The sequence below is a fragment of the Rhipicephalus microplus genome, chromosome X (assembly GCF_043290135.1).
Source record: "Rhipicephalus microplus isolate Deutch F79 chromosome X, USDA_Rmic, whole genome shotgun sequence".
Classification (NCBI taxonomy): domain Eukaryota; kingdom Metazoa; phylum Arthropoda; class Arachnida; order Ixodida; family Ixodidae; genus Rhipicephalus; species Rhipicephalus microplus.
The window spans coordinates 498,114,496-498,139,801 of record NC_134710.1 but is presented as its reverse complement, the minus strand read 5'-3'; the positions used below and the strand labels follow the sequence as shown (position 1 = coordinate 498,139,801).

At 44.1% G+C, this 25,306-nt stretch overlaps 1 protein-coding gene across 6 annotated transcripts in view; it reads left to right on the top strand.

The window, feature by feature from the left end:
- Window positions 1-629: 629 nt before the first annotated feature.
- Swt1 (Swt1 RNA endoribonuclease) overlaps window positions 630-25,306 on the top strand; it is a 323,033-nt gene continuing 298,356 nt past the window's right edge. The window contains exons 1-4 of one of the 6 annotated variants that reach the window (XM_075880967.1): window positions 630-1,346; window positions 6,847-6,920; window positions 9,656-9,712; window positions 17,702-17,780. In XM_075880967.1, coding sequence (XP_075737082.1) covers window positions 1,130-1,346; window positions 6,847-6,920; window positions 9,656-9,712; window positions 17,702-17,780 — 427 coding nt within the window. In that variant the 5' untranslated portion in view covers window positions 630-1,129. The remainder of the gene's footprint in view (window positions 1,347-6,846; window positions 6,921-9,655; window positions 9,713-17,701; window positions 17,781-25,306) is intronic. The other 5 variants (XM_075880970.1, XM_037412977.2, XM_037412978.2 and 2 more) reach the window with 5 other exon arrangements.

Genomic DNA, 25,306 nt, shown 5'->3' with positions numbered 1-25,306 from the left:
GAACTGGTTCAGCCGGTGCAGCCAAAACGAAGAGACCACATGAGAGCACAGAGGAAGGAAAACCTTTTTCCTTCCTCCGTGCATGAGAGCATTCGTTTACATAACAGGATTACTGCACAGTGTATTAAAAATTGAAGTTTTATAGCATAAAACTTAGAAGAGGCCACTGTTCTATTGGCTCCATGCGCAAAACTGAATACAAAAACGCCTATGACGGCCTTTGTTTTGATAATGATACGTCGACTGCTGTAGGCGCACATGTGTACGATCTGTCAGACTCGAAAGGCTAGTCTACTTAGGCGATGTTAAACGAGTAAAACCGTGTAGGACGTGCGCAGCTTGCTTGTAGCTATTCTCTACGCTTGATTGCGACATGCTGCCGACTGGGTAGCAAAAATTAGGTGCCATTTCTCGTCATCTAACCACTACCACCACCACGCTTGATGTCAGCAGCGTTTGGCTGAAACGATGCCAACATGTACTACCAGGAAGCGTCCAAAGGGGAGCATGAAAAGGCCGAAGGCAAATGTGCTGCTGGTGAACCTCCGTGCGAAGGTACTCGGGCGGCAAGGTTCTGTTTGGCGTTGCACACGGAGGCGACTCTATGCAGTTTTCCCTGTCGTCCCTAATACTGAGACACGATCTTTTAATTGCCCAGCTGCGCACACAGCAAGAGAACGCGCGGTTCATTGCGTTAATTACGTCGCACGCTCACTCGCGAAAAAGTTCATCGCACTCGCGAAATGCACGGCGTACGACGCGTCGTTGATTCCCTAACTCTGAGACACAATCTCTTAATTGTACAGCAGCGCACACAGCAAGAGAATGCTCCCCGACTTCTGGAACACTAGTTTTACATTCATTTTGTTAATTAAAATGGCCAACGTAGCTCACGCACTTGCAAAATGCACCGCGGATGACACCAAACCCTCACGGAAAAGCCACAACTACAAAAGCAAATTTATTTACTAAATTTGGTGGCAGTTTGGCAACAGCAACCTCAAAGTCTGGCAACTGATTTATGCAACGCCAACAAGAACCTTCTTTTGCGGCCACGCGCAAGTTCAAAACCGCGGCGAGACGTCGTTTAACGTTCGTTGGCGATAACTGAAAAGCCACCACTGACGATATGCAAGGTGATGCCGACAAGTGGCTATCAAAAATGCCGACGCTGTTTGGAGGGCACACTGCGGCGACGGTAACTAGCTCCAGCCGTGTCGAGCCGCCGAGCACCAAGGAACCGCAGGGCTCCTTCTCGACTGTCGTTTGTGGGGCCAAGCGTCCAGCAACGACAGCCTTCCAAGGCACTCTCTCGCCGCCCACTGGATCCTCCTGGAGTTTGCTCGGTCGGTTTGTTATCTGAACGCTGCCTGCACGTATTGTCTCTTTCAGTCCCATGTATGACGGCTCAACTGGTAACGGGGCAACTGGTTGCTCACTTTCGAGGCATTTCTGGTCAACCGAGTACAAAGAGTTACTCTGGGTAATACCCGGCTACTTGGTGAAAGCAAGTGTTTTTTGAAAGCCAGTGCCGGAACTGTCAATGTAGGTCGTCTTCACGCAAGAATGAATACTGACAGCTATTTTGTTGCGATAACTTATGCTCGATTCTATCTGAGTCTTGTCATCCACCAGGCATGACTGTCTAATATCAATGTGCATCAAATGACATTGGAAAAGGCTTGGCCATAAAATAGTGGTCGTTGTGGCTGCATTGGTGAGAGGTGCATTCGTATTGCTGTCAAATTTATGAAGAGTGCATATCAGTGGAAATGACAAGGGGTATCACTTGCCGACAAGCACTCTTAATCATGTTTTACCCACATGCCCAGTCCTACAGTCTTCTAATTTAGAAATCTTACAGGTTAAACAGATAAGGAAAGAGAAGATGCAAATTGAGCTCTTGTCTGTGGTCAAAGAAATGCTTGCACGGTTCCCTAGTGCTGTCCCCATGTAGTGTCATGTCTGCACAGAGGAGGTGGTGTGCACATTCTATTCATGCGAGGTGAAAGGACCGATTCAACATCTTCTCGATGCTGTCATCATCACTGGCAGCCACCCAGCAGGGCAAGTAGTTGCTTGAAGTTAAATCTGCATAGGCTGACTAGTCAGTATATTCTAGGCATGGTTGTTAGGTTATCATAGTTGTAAGTGTGCAATAGAAGTCGGAGGTACAGTCACTAGACAAGACACTGGCAAACTATCTCGGGAGACTTAAGATCTTAAGAGATGGCAAACCATGAAAGCTTCAAATGCAACTGACAAAATAGAGCTAGTGGAGCTTTCAAAGTTAATCAATAGGTGTAAAGTAGCCGACATTGAAGGTATAACATAGAATTGAGCAGGCTGTAAAAAGTGGCAGAAGCCTAAAAGCTGCAAAGGTAAACTTGTGCACAGGCAAAAACCGGATGTATGCAGTAAAGAATAAAGAAGGCAGTGTCATAACCAATATGGAACTATCCAGGTTGATTGGCGGATTATGGGAGAGGCTACAGCCCTGCAGGGGGGGTAGCCAGGCTGATGATAAATCAACCCATTCTTGTGCTTTCTGTTGCCACGTTATACCTGCAAACTATTTAATTTCATCTGCCTACCTAACTTTGTCTCCCCCTCGCACGTTTTCCTTCTCTTGGAATCCAGTTAGTGACTCTTAATAACCAGTAGTTATCCTGCCTACGTGCTACATGCCCGGTCCACGTTCATTTCTTAACTTCAACTATGATATTCTTAACTCCTGTATATTCCCTGATGAACTCTGCTCTCTTTCTATCTATTAAGGTTACACCCATCATTTTTCTTTCCATCATTCACTGCCTCGTCCTCACTTTAAACTGAACCCCCTTTGTGAGCCTCCAGGTTTCTGCTCCGTAGGTAAGTACTGGTTAGATGCAGCTGTTATTTACCTTTCTCTTGAAGGACAGTAGTAGACTACCAATCATGATTTGAGAATGCTTGCCAAATGTGCTCCGACTCATTATTATTCCAGTTATTTCGCTCTCATTGTTTGGCTCTGTGGTCGCTACATATCCTAAGTAGACATATTGTTCAGGTGCAGGATAAAAAAGAAGTTCTCAGATGAGCTGAACATGTGTCTACATTTGGACGATTACAAGAGGACTGAAATCTTCCTCTTAAATATGACCTATTTGTCAAATACACAATCTGAGGAAGTTAGCCTATTGAGTAACAATAACTTTTTCAACTAGTATGCCCCAAGTAAAACTGGCTGCAAGCCCTGCATTGAGCAGAGGTTTCTCCTGTGTATTTTTGAATCAATCTTTTGTTTATTAACATAACTGTTGAAGTATAATATAACACAGGAACAGAAACAAATGGTAGAAACATGACAACGCTTATTCTTTTGCACAAGCTCTTAGGTGGCCTAGTTGGTTCATAAACATTGTGGCCAAACACGACGCAGTGCTGACACTCAATTTCTTCAAAAGCATACATGGATGGCCAAGTGACCAGCTGATAGTGCCCCCCCCCCATTTTTTCTTTTTGCCTGCCTATATATGATTTACCTTTTCAATAAAAAACCAGTATAACATGCTGACAACAGTTGAAAGTTATTTGTACAACTGCATTTTCCGTGCCCAGGTGAGGCATGTCTTGTCTCGAACATTTGTCCAGGAGACTGGGGTGCCCCAGAGTGGTGTCCCGAGTTGCACACTCTTTATTATGAAAATCAATACATTGAATTCCTTTATTCTATGCAATATGTTTTATTACACATATGTTGACGTCATGCAGATCGGTTTGAAATTCTGCGATTTGGCAGTGTGCAAGTGGCAGGTTTAACTTGGTTTAAATGAGGTCACCAAATTGCAGACAAGAATGACTTCACGCTTAATCCACAAAAATGCACATGCGTTTTATTCACAAGAAAGAGAGGTCTCCATCCCTATCCAGACATTGACCTCTGCGGCTAACCGTGAAAACTGGACACAGATATTTAGGCATAATTTAAAATACAAAACTAAAATTTGTAACTCCCATAAGAAACTTGAAAAACAAGTGCCTGGAGTCTATGAATGTACTCAAGGTTCTGTCACAAACATCCTCGGGCAGTTGGTAAATGTCTGATGAGTATTTGTAAGTCTTATACGCACGCACCTAGGTTATGGGGCGATAATCTATCAGTCTGCAGCACCAAGCGTCTTGCAAATGCTTGGCCCTGTCCACCATTTGGGCATTCGTATTTGCATGCGTGCTTTTCGAACCAGCCCTGTAGAAAGCCTGTACGTAGACTCGAACAAGTTGTTGCTCCATCTGCAGTGATGTTGCATCTCTTTTGTATACTATCTCAAAATGAACGCAGACAAGGAACACCCGTCATACTCTGTAATCAATTATATGTCCAGTTCTGCACTATTTGAAAACTGCCCTTCAATTTGACAGCCCTACTCGCTTCGTGCTACGAGCCTAGTCGAGAAAACGGGTGTACCACTTGAACACCATCTGATGGCTCCTGCAGCATACCTACCACCATGGCAGTGGCAGACTATAGAATGTGATGTGGCTTTCCTAGAGGTTTCGAAGCATGTGCCCATTGCACATATCCGCCCATACTTCCTGGAATTGCTGCGCAAATACACATGACCTGAGTTCTTTACAGATGCTTCAAGAGCTTACACTTCTTTGTCGTATGCAGCGGTTGGCCCATTATTTTCGAAGTCCAGTGTTCTGCATATGAATACAAGCATCTTCACTGCAGAAGCTTTTGCTATACTTGTGGCCGTTAAAAACGTTGAACAATTAGAACTACAGAAGGCAGTAATTCACGCGGATTCCCTAAGTATGGTAAATACTCTGCAAACTCTTAAAAAAAAACACAAAAACCCTGCCCTTGTCTCACTTTTATTCACTATTATGCACAGTCTACAAATCCAAACATATCATAGTTGTCTGGGTGCCAGGGCACTGCGAGACCCAAGGTAACGTCATGGCGAACCAGCTTGCTGCATTCATCTGCGGAAATGCTGCTAATTCATTCATGCCTGTCCCAGTGCTTGATTTAAAACCTTTCCTTATATGAAAACTGAGAACTTATTGGCAGAACATATGGGATAGGTACACACAAAACAAACTACATGTCATCAAGCTGTTTCTTGATAATTGGCTGCAAGTATCAAAATCACGCCCCACAGAAGTTAGACGTACAAGGCTAAAAACAGTACATACACATAGCACAAATTCATACCTTTGGTGCGGTGGCAATCTACCTTTGTGGGATAGATGTAATGAATCACTCACTGTCAACTAATACAATGCACTGAATTACTCTATTAGAAGAAAGCCTTTTTTATTAGCTTACCGAGAACACATTCCACTTCATCCTCGGAGGTTCTTTAGCAAAAAGCCATTTTTTTAAATGAGTCATTATTTGCATTTTTAGTTGAAATCGGTAGCTTTGACATCATGTATGGGTGCAATCCGTAGCATAACCAGTCCACAGAGGTTGTTGCTGTGGTAGCTACTTTGAGAAGCCCCTGCCTCTTAGCCTCTGTTTTCAAAGGCATTGAGGAGGCATTCGTGCTGTTTTACATTTGCTCCCTTGTAGATACCAGGATCATCTGTAATTCATTTCACACCCATACATCAGATCACATATCGCTGTCATAATTTTAGTGTCTATACACACTTTTTATACTTTTGTATAGCACAGGATTTTAGGCCTCTATACAGCCATAATACAGCCTATCATCATGATCATTGTTCATAGCTTACATCGCATAAAAGACATGGCACTCTTTGGCCACCCATGGCCCTTGTGCCATGCAACTTCACTAATGATCAATAAAAAAAAAAAAAAACAGTCGATAGTCAGCAATGTGCCCTGTGTGTTCAATGTTTTATTGTGTTGCCACCATTCTTTTGCCTGTGTTTGTTCTTGTGCTGCTCATGAATCCCCACCAGCTGGCTGCTTATGATTGTGACAGCAGCTCCGCTGTGGTGGTCTAATGGCTAAGATACTCGGCTGCTGACCCGCAGGTCGCAGGATCAAATCCTGGCTGCGATTGCTGCATTTTCGATGGAGGCGAAAATGCTGTACGCCCGTGTGCTCAGATTTGGGCACACGTTGAAGAACCCAAGGTGGTCGAAATCTTCAGAGCCCTCCACTACGGCATCTCTCATAATCATATGGTGGTTTTGGGACATTAAACCTCACATAACAATAAAATCAATTGTGACAGCAGCATATGGACATTCTGGACATACATTTATCATTTGCTTAAACGAAGATAGCTTCTTTACTCCGTGCCGCACAAGATGAGATCCAAAAAAGCTGTCGCCTTATTTCGTATAGCATTCGAGTTGGTGGCTCTAGCTTTCATTGCGGTGTCCTTGCAGTGAAACTGGGATTCTTTAATGTGTTCTTTTCAAGGAGCACAAAAAGGCGCTTTTCTTTTGCTTCAAAAATAATCTGGTAGTCAAAGTGGTCAGGCATACGAGTGTTTCCATTAGGCAGCCTCGACAGTTTCCTTCTATTTTGAAACTGGATTCAGAAAAACCATTAAACACCACTAGAAGGAGATGGCAAAATGGAACAATTTCTTCTGTGAGCCTGTGTTTGTAGGTCAATGTGTGACCATTTCTCTGTAGGCTCTAATGTCTTATTACTGCACTGAAGCTTGAGTGTTGCCTCCGTGATTTGGGATCACCATGAAATCGTGTGGGCCCTTGTGGCCTTGAAATGAGCTGACCAACCTTTGATTGAACAGTCTTTCAGGTCAGGCATTTCTTGAAATCATTTGCACGATCTCCTTTGTCGTTGCTCTTACAATCGGGACCAGTTATGCACTGCCTACTGTTCTGTCTCACTGCTTGTGCTAACGATTGCAGCACCAAGATGCAACCAAGATGGTGCTCCCCCTTTGGCGGAAGATGTGGTTATTGAAGATGTGGAAATGGAAGATGTGAGTTCTTTTTCTTTTTCCCACAGTGCACGCCTGCTGTTCCGGGATGACCTCTGTGTCTACCAATTACAGTTTCAGTGAAGCTACAGCGAAGAAACACCCATGCGCTTAGGGAAAACAAGGGAGGCACAGAGATCAACCAGGTCTGGTTGTCTAGTTGCGGTGGGGTGAAGACGTGGATTTAGGTCATGTTAAAAGATGGGCAGAACAATAAAGATTTTGGAGCAAGGACAAGTCTGCACACCAGAGATGTTTGAGGACTGCATCAACCCTGAAACAGTCTGCCGGGTGGACTGTTTCTTTTTTTCAATGCTCTAGAGAAGCCAGAAAGGTAAACGGTTGGATGGTGTTCCCGTTATGCAAGTGCAAATCCTGGTGCAGAGTATCTGAGAGAGGTTGTGGCAGCTGACTTTCTGGGAACGTTTGCAACATAGGAATCTCATTTTACTTGGTGCATTGATGGCAAAGGAAACTACTTTGAAGGGGTAAGATAATACATATGGATAAAATTTATAAATTTTTTTTGCCAGACCCAGTGTTATTACTTTATGGACAGATCTTGTAGGGATTAGAACTATTGAAAGGCAGCGAGCCTATGAAAAAAGGAGCAGCATTAAGCTTGTCAGTAGTGTTGACAGCCAGCAGACACCATTGAACATAGTGCCCAAAATGCCAAGCCAGCCAGAAAAGATGACGCAGGTTGTGAATTCGATCCTGTAGAGGCATTGATGGCAGTCTCATGTTTCATGGCACAGTAGTTTGAGTATTGATGAGCATGTTCGCAACCTGGCCTTTTAAGCCAAGCTTGGTGGTGTGCGGCACGAGTCTTCACAGAGTAGAAAGGCTCACAAACATTTGTTTTTGATCCAAGAGTAAGTAGTTTGCAGTGCATGCTAAGAAGTATATAACCCTATTTGTTTAAGTTGTGGGAGTGCGCCTTCAGTTGCACCCACTTACTCTGTGAAGGTGGAGGGCACAGCTTGAGAGAGGGTATTTTTCTTAATCATTTGGTAATGACCGCATTGTGATTACTGCAGCACTGTCATTGAATGCTATATGAAGTGACCAGAAAAATATGTTCCCTTGAACAACGTTTACTCATAGATGGACAGGGGTGCAGAATTCAAATACAAAACCAATCATATCAAAGGCACTTGCTGCCGATTTTTGTTTAGGAGATTCCCGTTAGCTGAGAGTTCACCAGTTGGCTTAGTTACAGCCTTAGGCAGATTATTGGCTGTATTTGAAGGGGTTGAAATAATTTTCAGCTGTTGTATGGCTCAGTAGTTTTGGTCTCTCCATTGTTAGCATTTTTGTTTCATGTATAACCTTAGCTATCATATGCTTTATTAGGTACAGTGAAACCTCGTTAATTTTCACTCGGCTATTTCGAAATATCATTTAATTCAAAGTATTTCCGTGGTCCTGTATTTTGTGATGCAAGTTGGAGCAGATAATTTGAAGCGGCGGTCAGCACAAGCCCAGTTAATTCGAGAACTATGAGTGCAGTGTAGATATTCCCGATCCTTATTTCGCCGTGAATCCGCGGAAACGACAGCCCTTAAGAGCCACTAGGCAATGTACTTTAGCGATACAAATGAGCGGTAGCTAAAGCACCCCTGCCTCGCCACTGCCAGCACAAAAAATGAAATTGTATATATAAAAAAATGGTCTCGTGATCAGTTAAAGTATACGCCTGTGACAAACAAGACATGCTTCGCTGCAATAGAGCTGTGACGTGTGGGTAACATATCGCATGCTTCTCGCAAAGTCAGCGCGTCACGATTTATCCATTATTTCTGGGAATTTAAAGAAATGAATAAAGAACAGTATGGAGAAATCCACGATGTATGCAAACCTCCAAGTGCCGGTTGCTCCAGCAATTCGCGCACTTACACAGCTGTCTTTGAGTTTTGGCCTGCAACGCCTACTTCGAAAACTCGAGTTGACAGTGTCAATGGTGATGTTTTCTAGTCGGAACACATCAGGGATTTCGTCACACGGTCCATTAATAAATTCTTTATTTTACGAGAAAGAATGGGCGAATGGTCGCATCATCACGTGCTGACGCAGCGAGGAGCAGGCAACATGCTGGCCATGTGTCACTGCTGTGCTGAAGTGAAGGTATTTTGTTTTTCGCAGACACTCATTTCAGTACATCACTTTTTTTTTTTTTTGCGGTGACAGCAGTTAAGCCCGGAATTCCCCTTGTTTGCGCAAAACTGTGACCAGCTATTGCTGGAAAACATAACCCTTGCGGCCACAAACTAGCTGGCACAGCAAACAACCAGCCCTGATTAATTGTGAATAACTTCAAGTTGCTTGCATTCCTCATTTTTTTTTTTTACATTCTGTTTATTCGAAAACCCACAAATATTTCTCACATTCACAGTGACTGGGAATTAACGAGGTTTTACTGTACTTCTATTATGTTGATTTGTATTCTCTGGCTATTCTTACCTTCACTGTTAGTCATTTGTCCTACATTTTTATACAAGGGGTTACACTGCTGTTTAGAGAAGGTTATTGTTCTGCCACTTAACTAATTAATTCACTTGGTTTTTTGTTTTTGTTAGCCTATACACACTGCTTGAGAGTGTGAAAAATTGAGTGTCTAGCTGCCTGGCAGTGCACATTGGCAAAACAAAAAAAACCTAAACTGAAACCATAACAATGTTGACACTACTGTTTATATCCATTGTGATTTTTGATGTGTTATGTTTCTGTGATCCCAGCTGTCTGACACCATTGATGAAAGTCTAAGCCAGCAAGCTCCTCGCACAGACTTCAAGGTGAGTTGCTATAGCTTATACCCTTTTCACACGGCAAATCTAATGTCACTTACAGTAAGTGTCTTTCGTTTGTAATGTCATTTGCTTGTTGTCACATGGGGCAACTAATGCCGTTCAATGGAAACAACATTTTTTGGTTGATTGAGTTCCCGAAACACATTCAGATTGATTTCAGACTAATTCAGACTAAATGTATAGTCTTGATGACCAGGCCTTTTTAGTGAGATGGCTATTGACTTATGTTAGAAAACTTTTGTCATTTGTAAATACTTTACTTTTTACTGGATTAACTTATGTCTGGTTTCATGATATAATAGCACGTGCGAAAGTTTTGAAAAAAAAAAAAAAAGCTATTCTCAGCCACAGCAGCTGGTCACTAACCATGTTTCATTTGGGCTTAATTGTCATCGTTGCCTATATCGCAGGTGTTGACGGTTCGATTGCAAGTGTTTAGGTGATAAAAGTGATGACTGCATGAATCGGCTGCTGCTGTCTCATTTCTGCAGCCGGAGTGTAACTCGTGCTCCCACGTTTCAGTTCACTATGTAGTGATTTGTAGTATACTCATGCCCAGTCATATCGTCGGCAATGATGGTTTTCGATTGGCTGTTGGCTTTACCCTGTGTCATGCAACTATGGTAAATTGTGTAAAATTGCAGCTTTTATATTCTAAGAGCACCTATTTAAAGATAAAAATTATTTTTGATGCTACGTGTATGTTAAGTGCAAGTTTTAATCATTTATTTTTTCAGAAGTCATGGTCATCATTTTAAAATGGCATTTTTTTGTTGTGTGACAGCGTGCAGGTAAAATTACATTAAGTGCATTTCATGTCATTCACTGTAAATGAAATTAGGTTTGCCGTGTAACAGGGGCAAGCATGGGGGGGAATATGTCATAGATAGTTCAGGAAAGAGGAGTGGTTATTTGAAGATAGAAGTTTTTTGTTGGTGGCAGCTTATTATTTGTGCTGGCAACATGAGGAGGCCAACTTTGAGGTTTTTACTTTGTTTGAGTATCTAAACACAGCACACAGGTCACACACCCAAGCACATACACATTGCAAAGGGTGCTTGAATTTCAAGCGGAAGCCAGTTTTGTGGCAAAAGATTCGCAGTAACAAGCATGAATGTCGAAACACTGCAGTAAATTTCACGACCTGAGGCGCATAACTTTTGTAAGCCATCCAATGCAGAAAGTGTTAGACCACGTCTAGTACTTCATTGCAAAAAGAAATAATAATAATAATAAAAAAAAAACATGACGGATCTCTCTGTCCATAGTCGGGTACAACTTAAGAAGGCAGGAGAGGCCCCGCCCAGATGACCGAAGCGCAGTAGCCAATTTTCTTTGCGATTAAAGAAATAGTCCCGCTAAAGAAATTGTGACTGCTTATAAAACGCGTATTTGTCAGTATAAATAAGATATGTGTATTGTGACGAGTGCTTTGGTAAAACTGTAATAATGGAAATGCTACAACACATGCTGGATCGCGAGAGAAAAATAACTCCGTGTCTTCTACAACGCTGTGCGTTGTCTGCTACGAAGCAAGATCGACGACACCGGGCGTGTAATTGTTAAGCAGTCGGTGGTTTCATAGCATAAGATTCGTATGTACTTTTTGTGTGTTTGCAGAAGCTTTTTGTTTTTTTCAATGTGTCAGGCTCTTTTTTTTCGGTTGCGAGTCTGCAATCTCGTGAGGTTCGTGCACGTCGGCGCAGGGCATTCCGTGCCAGAGTTATTCAATTATACGAGTTGCGAAACTGCGTTCCAAAATCTGGACACGCAATAGGATGGAAAGGTGGGCTAGTTGGTAATTCATGATTGTTCAGTGAACTGGGGGCGCGGGAGTAAGACAGACACAAAGCAAAGCGGAGGCACACAGCACGAGTGCTCAACTAACAACTGACTTATTCTTACTTTAGAAGGACATATAAGTCCTTCTAACCGGCCGATATTTTAATGTACGCCTCAGGGAGCGCTTGAGTTCCTTGAAAGGTAGTCCTTCTTCTATTTTAGCTTCACAATAGATAATTTGTAGACAAGTGCTTTGAATGAATGCCACGCTTGCTGCTCACACTATCATCTTATTCCTCTTGAAATGCGCACCCTTGTGTAATATGTCCTTCTAATGTGAGAATAAACCAGTTGTTAGTTGAGCGCTCATGCTGTGTGCCTCCTCTTTTCTTCGTGTCTGTGTTACTCTCGCGCTTCCAGTTCGCTGAACAATCTGGACACGCAGTTGGCCCAATTTTTCGGGAGTTAGCTCAGGTTTGCACCACCTGGGAGCGAGAACACAAAACACAAATAATGCGTTTAATAGTGGGCATGTAGATCAACAGGTAGCGCGACAATCGGCTCACTCCCGACAAGGGGGCCAATGACATGTGCGGATTTCAATACATGCAGCCTATGGGGAGTTTTGCAACTCATATGATTGAATAACTCTCTTCTGTGCAAGTGTTTCAATTTAGATATGCCAGTATTGGAATGTGTCTTATTGGAAGTGAGCTTCTATGAAAGAAATACCCTATAAATAGAGCTGCTTATTTGTTTGAGAGGTCACGGAATGGATGGCTAGCTCTTGCAGACCCACCGAGCAAAAATGTGGTAGCTCTAATATGGACTGTTTTTTCATTAATACGAAGCCGCTATGCTCCGTCAAGTGGCTCAATGCCAGAAAACTCACAGTTGTCGTCGCTTTCATCAGTGTCATCTTCACCCAGCTGGATGATGATGGGTTGAATTTGCTCACTCTCAGAAGTTTGAAGTCTGAACTTTGCCTCCAACTCCATCACGTGCTGAATATTCTTCCTCCAGTCTTGCACCGTTACCTGCTTCATTTCATCTCTCAAGGTGGCATCGACCGTGGACAGCTTGAAGTCTGTGTTGTCCGCAGCGACACCATGGTGTCGCTGCGGACAACACACCAGCTGTTCACAGTAGATACCAAGCTTTGGCAAACTCTCCTCATCGTAACTTCACTTAGGTGCAAATAAAACACCAAGAAACAAACACGCACAATGTTTCTTTGCATCGGTATGTCGCCGCGGGATCCTGTTTCCAGACGAAGCGCAGCGCAGCGTCACCGATGTTCGCTGCAATCTCTCTTTGCCGGCTCAGAACAAACACACGCGGCACAAATTGTGTATCGTAAGGTCACAATAATATTTCCGGCGTGACAGACCACCACACATAATTCACTCTGATGAAGGGAGATGCACACAGCCAATGGGACTCGGCGCAGTTCAAAGCAAGGGTGGCCATGTTAGGCATGTTCTCCGTCGGCTGGGTCAGCGGTTAGTGTAGTCCGGCGCATGATGTCACCTGAACTGCGTGTCTATTGGTGGAGGCTTTTGTGCATCTGTCTTTGAGGGAAAATGCCGCTGCCTTCTTAAGTTGTACCCAACTGTAGGAATCGGTCTAACCCGAAAGTAAGACATGTCTTCACAGAGGTAGTTGAGCGTTTATTCTGCATTGCTTCGCCACAAGGGTGAAGAAATGAATGCTACAGCGACAAATTGCAGTCACACGAAGAATGACTAGTTGGTAGAAACTTGCAGCGCGCACCTCAAGCAGAAAGCACACACGAAATGAGCATAGACAGGATATGCTTGGTCTAACAACTGTCACGGCTCGACACTTCAAGTGTGATGTTTAAACAGAAAGAAAGACACACGAAGCAAATGCACTACTATACACAGGACAAGCGTGAACAACCGTCGCTATTCTTACTTCTGTGTGAGTGGGCAGCGTGCTCCTTTCGTAAACGTGGCCGCAGCAACGAGCGAAGTGAGCTTCTTGCTCTTTCAAATCACGAGTCGGATAAGCACGCGCGCAGTAGAGACCACGCTCTGTGGAGGCGGCGCTCATCAAAACACTAAAGGTGACGACCTTTATAGAGTGCCCAACGCGAGACCTTCTCACCATCTCACTACTGATGACAAAAACACGCTTAAGTTACAGAGCTCTGGGGACCTCCAAACGGTATATGATGTATAATAAATAGCTTGCCGTTTGCAATCTTTACTATGCACACTCCATGGCCTTGTTGCTAGCACCACGGGCTGTAGATTGAAAGGTTGCTGGTTCAACGACCTGTGACAAAACCGTTCCGTCTTATTTTTTTCATTGCAATTTGTTTACAATATTTTACAAAGTCATATCTGTGACGGAAGTACGTTAGTGGAGCGGTGGTGGATCCCGGCATAAAACACTTTTGTGGTCAAAAGGACACTGAGCTCATGATGTAAACATGACATGGTCCCATTTTTTGTTGTGAGATGGTAGAAAGAACAAAGCTCAGAATGACAGAATATTGAGCTGGCTTTATGGAAGAGAGCAAGGCAAAGAAACTAAGCATGAAAGATGGGAATTTGGCCGGGCGAACATTATATCACGACTGACACTTGACTCGCCCTGTTGTTGGGCTGCTCTTAACGTGGTTTTGGCTGCTTACATCAGGAATGCTTTTTTTTCTCTGCTGGGCTCAACTCATACCAGAGCACCCACATCATTTCATATTTGAAAACTGCACTGTCAGGATCACCAAAGCTGGAGCGCACATGGTCCTAGGCTTGGGGTGCTATCTTACAACTCTAGGCATGTGTAGCATAGAATGTATGCACGGTTAGGGACATTAGCATTGATTATATGAGAATATTTATGATTGAACTTTGACGTTACCAGACACATTACTACCAATTTAAGCAAAAAAGTTACGAAATCTTCCTGTCCGGGCTCCTTTAAGGAATTGCACCTTGCATTGGCCACATTCCTTAAAGGGGCTCTGCAAGACTTTTTAGGCATGGTCAGAAATTGCTGCTAATCGGTAGTAGGGTCTCCCGAGAACATGTGGGCCAAATGTTACAGCACAGCATGCGGCTTGGAATTCACAATAAATTATCAAAGTCAGCTGAAAATCGCTTTCTCTTCTCTCGACAAATGGCAGATGGCACTCAAAAATTACTCATAAAAGGCCATTTATTAGACATCGGCTGATTTGAATATGGCGCGCTCGGTCGTTACAGGAATCGCCGCATGAGGCCATGACTAGTCCACGCGTGCATGTGCAGTCACACTGAAAAAGCCACGCATTCTACGAAAAAAACAAAAAACAAACAGTGCTCAAGGGCACAAAACGCATGTGACGTTTTTTTTTGCCCCCGCCATTCTTCCCTACTTAGCTTCCAGCGCTTTCATGGGGGCGAGAGAAAAGAGAATGCGTTTTCAGCGTGCGACAAATCTTTGTAACTACGCTTGTGCTATATGGATTCCTGAAATTTTTGCGGCGTTGAATTCGTAAGGCAATAAGCTCTTGTAGTGAAGCTATTTCATGGTTACTTGAAAAAGGGTTTCAGGGCCCCTTTGAGCGTTGTTAAAGCTTTTAAAGCTCTGAAAATACACATAAAATTGTGTCATCGCTCACTGCATTGCACTGTTTATGCATCGAAACAGCATGCTCTAGTATGCTGAGTGCCTGGGCACTGCGAGATTGAAGCGTCTCTCATAATCATATAGTGGTTTTGGGACGTTAAACCCCACATATCAATCAACTGCGAGATTGAAGAAAATGCGTTGAGTGTATCCGTCTCCAAAGACCTTGCCAATTCATCCATGGTGGACCTTATAAAAAAGCTAACGCCTCTTCTAAGAACACTCGAAGCTTGCAGGCAGTGCTTATGGGACAGTGAAACATGCCATAGACTACATGTGATCAAGCTGAATCTTGGAAACTGGCTGTCAGAATCAATACCATACAGAAGTAACACTTACCAGGCTAATAATAGGACACACAAATAGCGCACACGCATACATTGTCTGGTGGTGCAGCAACTTCTACTGCATCCTTTGATGTTTGTTGGTAGCTAATCACTTTTTAAGTATCAGTCATTGCATAATTAACGCATAGTCATGAGTCATGCATAGTTTTAGCGTCATTCCTGGCAGTTTTGTGATGAGGTTCATTGAAATATTTAGATCAGACAGAGAACGTTGTGTCAATGACAATAACATTCGTGAAAAAAAAAAATGTGGGGCTGCTATCAGGTTCGCATTGCACTTTGTAAAAACACGGATGAAAGGCACATGCACAAAGAGGCCTAAGTAAACAAACACGAACAGAGAAAATAAATTAACAAACTTTCCTGAGTAGAGAAGAGTCCTAAACAAAGTTGCACTCGGCCGACACAGGCTCACCCGTTGGAGAGTTGAGACTCTTGAGCAAGACGTAGTGATGCAACGCAGAGGCCAGAGAGGAAGGCTGGCTAGAAGAGGCCACTGAAGCCATGAGGAGGCTGACCACGGAACCTACAGCTTTGGTGAAGAGAGGTAATACAGACAGGGGATATCAGAGGTCACGTTGAGCTCGTCACAACCACGCCTGGACCGCAGCTCTCCCTTTCACGTCGACTTAGAAGTGTGGCAGCTTGGGCTAGTTAGTATGGCATGACGATAGTTATAGCGCGAGAACAAAACGACGACACAGAGACAAGAAGGACACTGAGGGCCTGCTAACCAAACTGCATCGAACGCCCAGCACTGCTCGTCCCATCCTCCTTCACCATGCATGCGGCTCTCCCTTTTTTTTCTTCTTCCACACTCACCACGGAATCTGGAGCCTTGGAGAAGAGAGGTGTTGCAGACTGCAGCGTAGAGATTTTTTGCACGTACATCACCACATCACAAATTTGTAGTACAACTTTTGAACAGAGATTGCTGCTGCGATAGCTACATTGCAGAAAGCTTGTGGCCTTTGGACTCAAAAGCATCGGCGAGGCATTTGTGCTAACATCATAGTTTTATTACCACGACCACTTGCCACCCATTCTTAATACAGACATTTGACGTCATTCTCGTGATATTTATATGTTGTGCACTCCTGTAGTGTACAGAATTATAGGCCCTTATACAGCTGAACATAATTATTTTTGACATTCTCGAACTTTTTAGCCATGACTGGCTTTCGCGCCATTGAACAACATATTATAAAAGAGAATTATTGAGCAAAAGCTAAAGGCTGGCTACACCCGCGAGGTAGAACGACACGCGTGTCAACTTGTCTGCGCCTGTCCGTCTGTTTAAAGCGCTCACCCGTTCGAAAGTTGAGAGCCGATCTTCAGCGTCATTGTCATCTGTTCCGCTGAAGATTGGAGGCTCCCGCTGAGGAACACTGCCTGAACAGGTGGCCGGAGGAAATGGAAGCGTCTGCTGATCGGCATCCGGCATAGCAGAAGGTAGCCGTCGAGAACGGAGTTCCAGGATGGTAGTGGGAAGGTATAGGGGACGGCACCTAGCACGGCTCCACCAATTATAAAGGAGATTTATTGAGCAGAAAGGTTGATGCTTGGAAGGCGATGCACCAGCCGCAATTAACGAGCTCGAGCCGCTGCTGCACGCTCTATGCTGCTGCCTCTGCGCCGGAGTACTTCCTCTTCATTACAATATATCATCACCGGGAAATTCTGAATTCTCACTTCTTTTCTATCTTGTCTCATCCTTGTTTTTTTGAGAGTTTTTATTGCAGAATCTGCGGCCTCCTTTCTACTGTTATTATAACTCTAGAAAACTGTCATGCACATACACTGAAACCTCATTGTAACAAAGTTGCATCTTACACAAAAGTAAGTTTGTTGTATCTGAAAATTCATTTTAAAGGTATATTCATAACACTGTATCTACTGCAAGGATATTGTTCATTTACTTTGTAATAGCTAATAGTTCATTATAACCATGTTCGTTATATCAAGGTTTGGGTCTGTTCATTTTTTCAAGGTGCTAGGCTTTTTTAAAATATATTTTTAGATGCTTGCATTTGTAGATGTTTCCATATAGATGGAAAGAAGTTGAAACTTGAGTGCTCGTTTTTATTGATAAACACAATGTTGATAGAACTAACAGATATCGCCACTTTTGCTCACTCATTTGGCAGATGTGTCAGATTTGGTTTGCCTCGCAGTATAGTATTTAAACTCTTCTGGATCCATGCAGGGTACTTACGTGGTCAGTGACACCAACATCTTCCTCAGCAATCTTGACCTACTAAAGAAGATTGTGTTGCCAGACACAGGTGACAGTTTCTTTTTTTTGGAATGCATCTCGTTTGCATCAGCATAATTGCATCCTGTATTTTTCATTATTGTCTGGTGTTACATTTTTGAGAACATGCAGTGTGATAACTAAAAATTCCAGAGTTTACCAATGTTGACACCGAGGCCATAGCAGTGCTTTCCGTAGTCACGGCACATTATCAGTAAAAAGCAACATTTAACCATATGGTGTAGTAGCGCAATTTTCACGGGGACGAAGAGGACAAGAACACACGACACTCGCTACACTCGCAACTAATTTTATTTCAGAAGCAGCACATCATATATAACCCATAACCCTAGCGACACAGAAAAGAACTACGAACATTGAATCATTGCCAACAGAAGTTTTTGCGCAGACTCAAGCTATAGTACACGGCAGTTACGCTTACACTTTAAGATGACATAACTAAAAACAGCCCTGGGTAACATCAAATAAAAAAAAACAAAAAAATTTTGCGGAAATTCACACGTGTTTGAAACAAAATTTTGAAACAACAAAAAGGAGAGTATGACACATGCAAACACTGATCTCAATTAAGTCCTTCGAGGTAGCTGGCTTCTCGGTCACTTAACGGAACCGATGACTGACTAATGCATCCTTCTTTTCTTTTTTTTAATGTGGAAGGCTTCGACAATTTCTCTGGTTAGTTGGTTTCCATGACGGAAGACTACGGTCGTGTCACTGAACAGTGGTGAGCAGCCACACTGGGAACAGTGTCTCTTTATGTGAGAATGAATGTCAGTTCTTAATGATCGCTTGTGTTCTAAAAGTCGGGTGTTCAAACATTGACCCGTCTGGCCGATGTATACCTTTCCACACGTTAGCGGCAAGCAATACACGACTGATAGGCTACACTTAACAAACTTTGTTGTGTGATTTACCGTACAACTACCAGCATTAGTGTTTACTGCTATGGAAACTTTACGGTCTAGTTTGGAACATATTTTACTAAGCTTGTTGGGTGCCGAAAAAACTAGTTCTAGGCCATAGCGATTACCTACGTTTTTTAAGTTATGGGCAATCTTGTGCGCATATGGAACTGACACTATGTTCTTCCTGTTTTCATTACTTGTCATTTTTTTATGAAAGTTGTTGCGTACGTGACTAATCAGCTTGTTAGCCGATCTACACAACACGTGTTTTTCGTACCCAGCATTTTTTAGCCTGATAATTTGTTGGTTGAAGCTTTCGCTAATCTTTTCTGGTTGAAGCTTTCGCTAATCTGAGGTGTTAGTTTCGTATTTAAGCACACATAACCCAGGAAAATGCTATTTCTTCAGCGTAGACATACAAGATATGTATTACAACATCCCGCATGGTCCGCTATTGTCAAGTGTAAAGCAATGTATAACAGAAGAAAACGATGAGTTAGAGTTTGTGAATAAGTGTGGTGTATCGGTGGATGCCTTTCTTGAATTGTTAACCTTTTACCTTAGGTCGACATTTGTTATGTGGAACAAGGCTATGCACCGACAAAAATCCGGTATCACAATAGGCTCGAAAGTAGCCCCGGTTTTAAGCACAATTTATTTAGCAAAAATGGACAAGGCAATAGATTTAAACCTTAAAGGGCTTGCACTCAAAGTGTTTTGGTTTGTAGATGACTTTTTGGTTTTTATTGAATCGGATGGTCGGGATAAAAAGGTCGCAGAAGTTTTGAAAGTCTTCAAAAAAAATAGTAGAGGGCTTGAATTTACTCATGAATTACCAGTCAATCACAAACTGCAGTTTTTGGATATTGAGTTAGATGCCACAGCAGAACATGTATGCTGGTCATACAATCCGCGAACGGAAAAACTCTTACTTAGCTACCGATCGGCACATTCTAAAGTTGTAAAGAGTGGCATAGCCTTTTCATGTTTGAGAGCAGCCTTAACGAAGTCATGTCCAGAAAAGATTAGCGAAAGCTTCAACCAACAAATTATCAGGCTAAAAAATGCTGGGTACGAAAAACACGTGTTGTGTAGATCGGCTAACAAGCTGATTAGTCACGTACGCAACAACTTTCATAAAAAAATGACAAGTAATGAAAACAGGAAGAACATAGTGTCAGTTCCATATGCGCACAAGATTGCCCATAACTTAAAAAACGTAGGTAATCGCTATGGCCTAGAACTAGTTTTTTCGGCACCCAACAAGCTTAGTAAAATATGTTCCAAACTAGACCGTAAAGTTTCCATAGCAGTAAACACTAATGCTGGTAGTTGTACGGTAAATCACACAACAAAGTTTGTTAAGTGTAGCCTATCAGTCGTGTATTGCTTGCCGCTAACGTGTGGAAAGGTATACATCGGCCAGACGGGTCGATGTTTGAACACCCGACTTTTAGAACACAAGCGATCATTAAGAACTGACATTCATTCTCACATAAAGAGACACTGTTCCCAGTGTGGCTGCTCACCACTGTTCAGTGACACGACCGTAGTCTTCCGTCATGGAAACCAACTAACCAGAGAAATTGTCGAAGCCTTCCACATTAAAAAAAAGAAAAGAAGTTTGCATTAGTCAGTCATCGGTTCCGTTAAGTGACCGAGAAGCCAGCTACCTCGAAGGACTTAATTGAGATCAGTGTTTGCATGTGTCATACTCTCCTTTTTGTTGTTTCAAAATTTTGTTTCAAACACGTGTGAATTTCCGCAAAATTTTTTTGTTTTTTTTTATTTGATGTTACCCAGGTCTGTTTTTAGTTATGTCATCTTAAAGTGTAAGCGTAACTGCCGTGTACTATAGCTTGAGTCTGCGCAAAAACTTCTGTTGGCAATGATTCAATGTTCGTAGTTCTTTTCTGTGTCGCTAGGGTTATGGGTTATATATGATGTGCTGCTTCTGAAATAAAATTAGTTGCGAGTGTAGCGAGTGTCGTGTGTTCTTGTCCTCTTCGTCCCCGTGAAAATTGCGCTACTACACCATATGGTTAAATGATGTCTCACCAACTAGCCCAGCTCTCAACCCTACGGAGTAAAAAGCAACAGTGTTACAGTTACCTAAGCCACGAAGGTAACTCTGATGTAATTACTAAGTTTGCAAACATAACTTTTACAATTATAGTTATCATAAAAAAGTAACGTGGTTACTTTTTTGTTACCCTGTAAAATAAGTGATTGATTACATACAAAATGACACTATTTAATGAAAGCGTATGAATATGAACGAATAATGTGTAATGAGTGCAGCTGATGTCCATTGAGTCTATCCATTATGTTCAAGTTGTATCAGACTCTGTACAGAGAGCTCTGCTTCTGCAGGGCAAACGAATAATTCTTAAGCCCCGTTATACATTCTAACATGCGTTTCCCAAACCCAAAGAATGCACACCTGTGCATGAACAGTGCAGGATCATTTACAAGTACGATTTGGGAGTTGGGAAGTCACATAATTACATTGGCGAAACAGGTAGGAAGGGAGGAGGAAAGAAAAGCTTGCTAAAGTCAGCTGTTGAATAGCGTGGGTTGGAGGAAGTGGCAGCATAGGCACAGGGTGGTATCGGCAATGCATCTTTATTGCCATCAATAAACTAAAGACAAGACTGTGGATAACTGGTGTTACATTGCTGTATTTATACATCTAACCCACATTAATACAGGGTTGCTTGATCAGGCTACACTACTTCGGCAGCTAGCGACGCGGCTGGAGTGAGACGCTGTGCGGACGTGTTTCGCATGAGCTCCGGCCCGGTGACCGACTATCGGCAGACGCGCTTTGTTCTGGACTTGCTATCAGTGGGCTCGTCTGCAAGAGGTTGCCCTGTACCTACGGACACCACTCGTTTAGGCAAGTTAGTCCCCGTTTTCGGAGTTTCCGAGATTTTCCTATCAACCCCACGGTGGCAAGGCTAGGCCTATCTCCTAGGCCGCGTCGCCGGGCGTCTGGCTTGCGCCTGGTGACCGTGGGCTTTGTTGGGCGGACGATGGAATACTACGTCGAAGGGGAGACTATAACGCACGAAGATTTTGAATCGGGAGAGTGGGCTCCAGTGCTGAAAGCACACGACCGATTTAAGAAGACTCAGCATGGCGACAATGCCAAGAGTAAGCCTTGCAAGACGCAGGCCGGCAGCGACGGGCGCAAGACGCAGGGAGCGCAGCAAGTCAAGCGGGGGAAAGCGCCGGTGTGGAAGAATTGCGGACCGTTTCTCAAGTTGCCGGCCATGGATTTCAAGGTTGTGTACAGGCCCCAGAACTGGGACTTGAGTGTTGTGACAGCGAGAGAACTCGGATGTGCACCGAGAGCAGCAGCGCGTCTAAAGAGTGGGATTGCCGCGGAAGAAGACATTGTGCGGGTTAATGGCACAAACAACACGTTGACGGTGAGCACACCATGCATAAATCGCAGTGGGGCATATGCGACTGTGAAGACGCTCAAGCTGGGTGGTCGTTTTCTGCCGGTTTCGGCGTTCATGGTGCCCCGCCGCGGTGGTCTAGTGGCTAAGGTACTCTGCTGCTGACCCGCAGGTCGCGGGATCGAATCCCGGCTGCGGCGGCTGCATTTCCGATGGAGGCGGAAGTGTTGTAGGCCCATGTGCTCAGATTTGGGTGCACGTTAAAGAACCCCAGGTGGTCGAAATTTCCGGAGCCCTCCACTACGGCGTCTCTCATAATCATATGGTGGTTTTGGGATGTTAAACCCCACATATCAATCAATTATCGGCGTTCATGGCGCCGTTGGAAAACTCCGTGCGGGGAGTGATTTACAATGCTTATGATGGATGCCCAGTGGAAGAAGTTCGGGCAGGATTCCTGAAGAAGAATGAAGGCATGGACATTCTGGACGCGAGATCTCTGGGAAAGTCAAAGGCGATTCAGATTACGTTCGGGCGAAAACGCATACCCCGACAGGTTACTTACTGGAACTGTCTGTACGCTGTGATCCCGTGTAGAAATTTAGTCGAGACCTGCTACAACTGCAGGCGAGTTGGACATCGAGCGGACGTTTGCTTTCGTCCGAAGAGTAACCTATTTCACCGTTGCGGAAAGGACCATCTGTCCCCGCCAGAAGGAGAGCCACCTACGTGCACGCCGGACTGCATCGTGTGCCATGGTGCGCATCACACAGGGAGCCGGAACTGCATGTTTCGCCTGGCTCGCAAACCACCAACAGGCCGGCAGCAGAGCATGGAAAGAGAGAGCGAAGCTGGCAACGATGAGCGGTCCTCGAGGGGTAAAGAAGGCACAAGCAAAAGCAGGGACTGGTCGAGTTCCTTCCCGCCATTGCCAGGGCGCGGGAGTGGCCAAGATGGTGGACGAGTATCCAGTCCCAATAGCTACGCACGCCACACCAACAAAAAGGTGAGCTTGTCAGGCACGGCCTCCCAGAACGAAACCGCTCGAGAGAGGGAGTTAGCAGCGCTGGTTCAGCGACAGGGAGATTTGATTAAAAGAATGGAAAACAGAATTGCAGAGGTGGAACGCACACTTAGAAACGACCAACGGCAAGGGACACAAGCACCAGCAGTGCAAGGCCTACAGAAAGCGACGCAAGAGGCGTCTGCTCGCGTACAGGAAAGTGCAGCTATGGAAGTGGAAAATCGGGGGACAGTGAAGAGACCACTACCGGGGGATGAGGTAGCTAACGCAGAACGATTAGCCGAAACGTCACCAGTAGACATGCCACAGCCTGTTTTTAAGGTCATTAGTCTTAAGTCGGATGTAACAACACTTGCAGATAAAGTAGGCAAACAAGGTAAAAGACAGGATAAGTTGGAGGCTCGAGTCGAAAAGATCGAAGCCAAATTAGACACAATAGAGGAGCGTCTCGGCATGCTCTCCACTGAATTTAGGGATTCCCAAACCCAGGTCATGGGCATGTTTCAGCAGCTTCATACTTGGAGGCAAGACTGCCTCCCGGGGGGGGCCAAGTGCCATTAGTCAACCTGGTGCCTCATCATGGCACCTCACCAGCAAATTGATGTTTGGCAGTGGAACTGCAGGGGCTTTCGTCAAAAGCGGGGTAACCTGCAGTTTCACGTACAAAATCTGGACAGTAAATCAGACATAATAGCCTTACAGGAGGCTAGTGGCTCCGTAAAATTACCTGGATTTGAGGCATTTACAGTGCCAGGAATTGACTCAAGGGGCGTATCATGCGTCTTCACAGCCGTGCTAGTCCATTGCAACATCACTGCCATTCAGCATTCCGTAGATAGCAGCAGGGAAGACTATGTCCTGCTAGAGATTTTGCCTAAACGAAAGTATGAGAAGAGTATTTTTTTACTTAATGTGTATAGTTCTCCAAAAGATACCACACAACTCCTGATTCAAGCTCAATGGTTAGCAGCTTGCGCTCCGCTTATAGTGGTAGGAGATTTCAATGCGCCTCACCCGGAGTGGGGTTATATTCGAGCCAGCCCAAAGGGCAATCGGCTTTGGCAAGTTGCCCGGAATCTGCGATGGACGCTGTTAAACAATCCACAAGATCATACGAGAATAGGCAACAGCATAAGCATGGATACCTCTCCAGACCTTATGTTTTTTAGAGGCATCAGTAATGCAAAGTGGATTAACACGGGACAAGCCCTAGGAAGTGATAACTATATCCTTTCCACGATGTTTAGCGCTGCGAAGCATAAAGACAAAGTGAGGGGGCATAGAGTTACAGATTGGGACAGATTTAGGAAAAACAGAGCAGACACTGTGAACGGGAAAATTAATGACCTGGATGCATGGGTACAGGCGCTCAAGGAGGATGTAAATAATACCACGGTAGAAGTGCCAGTCGAGCAGGAGGAGTTTACCGCTGACTCGAGACTATTACACATGTGGGAAGCGCACGCGGGTCTCTTGAGAAGGTGGAAGAAGCAAAAACATAATGGCGTCCTTCGCAGAAGGACTGCCAAGTTAGAACGTAAAATCGAAAATTATACAATTGAGTTGCAAGCCAAGCAGTGGGGCCAGATTTGTGATCGCATGAATGGACAGTTTGGATGCAAAAAGACATGGCAGCTGTTAAGGCATCTTTTGGATCCGGCAGCAACAAAATCGACGCAACGGGGACAAATGACTCGGTTAATGCATCAATATAAAGGCACAATTGGAGAGTTTATACAGGAACTCCGGAATCGGTACATAACTGATGGAGTAGACGGTTGCTTACCACACTACTCGGGGGTGGAAAACTCGGAACTAGATGAAGAGTTCACAATTGCGGAGGTGGAGCTTGCCATGGGGCAGCTGCGTACTACGTCTGCCGCAGGTCCGGATGGAGTTTCTAATAAAATGCTGAGAAACCTAGATTTCAAATCGGTCGGGGCGATCACCGACTTGATAAATGAGTATTGGGTGGCTGGGGAGATCCCAGCACAATGGAAGCATGCTAGGATTATATTTATTCCAAAGCCAGGCAAGAAAGTCTGCTTGGAAAACCTGCGCCCCATATCGCTGACATCATGCGTGGGCAAATTGATGGAGCACGTGGTTCTCAACAGGCTTCAGAATTATGCAGAGGACAAGGCCATCTTTCCCCAACTATGATAGGTTTGATAGGTGACAGGCTAATTTGTCCACACAG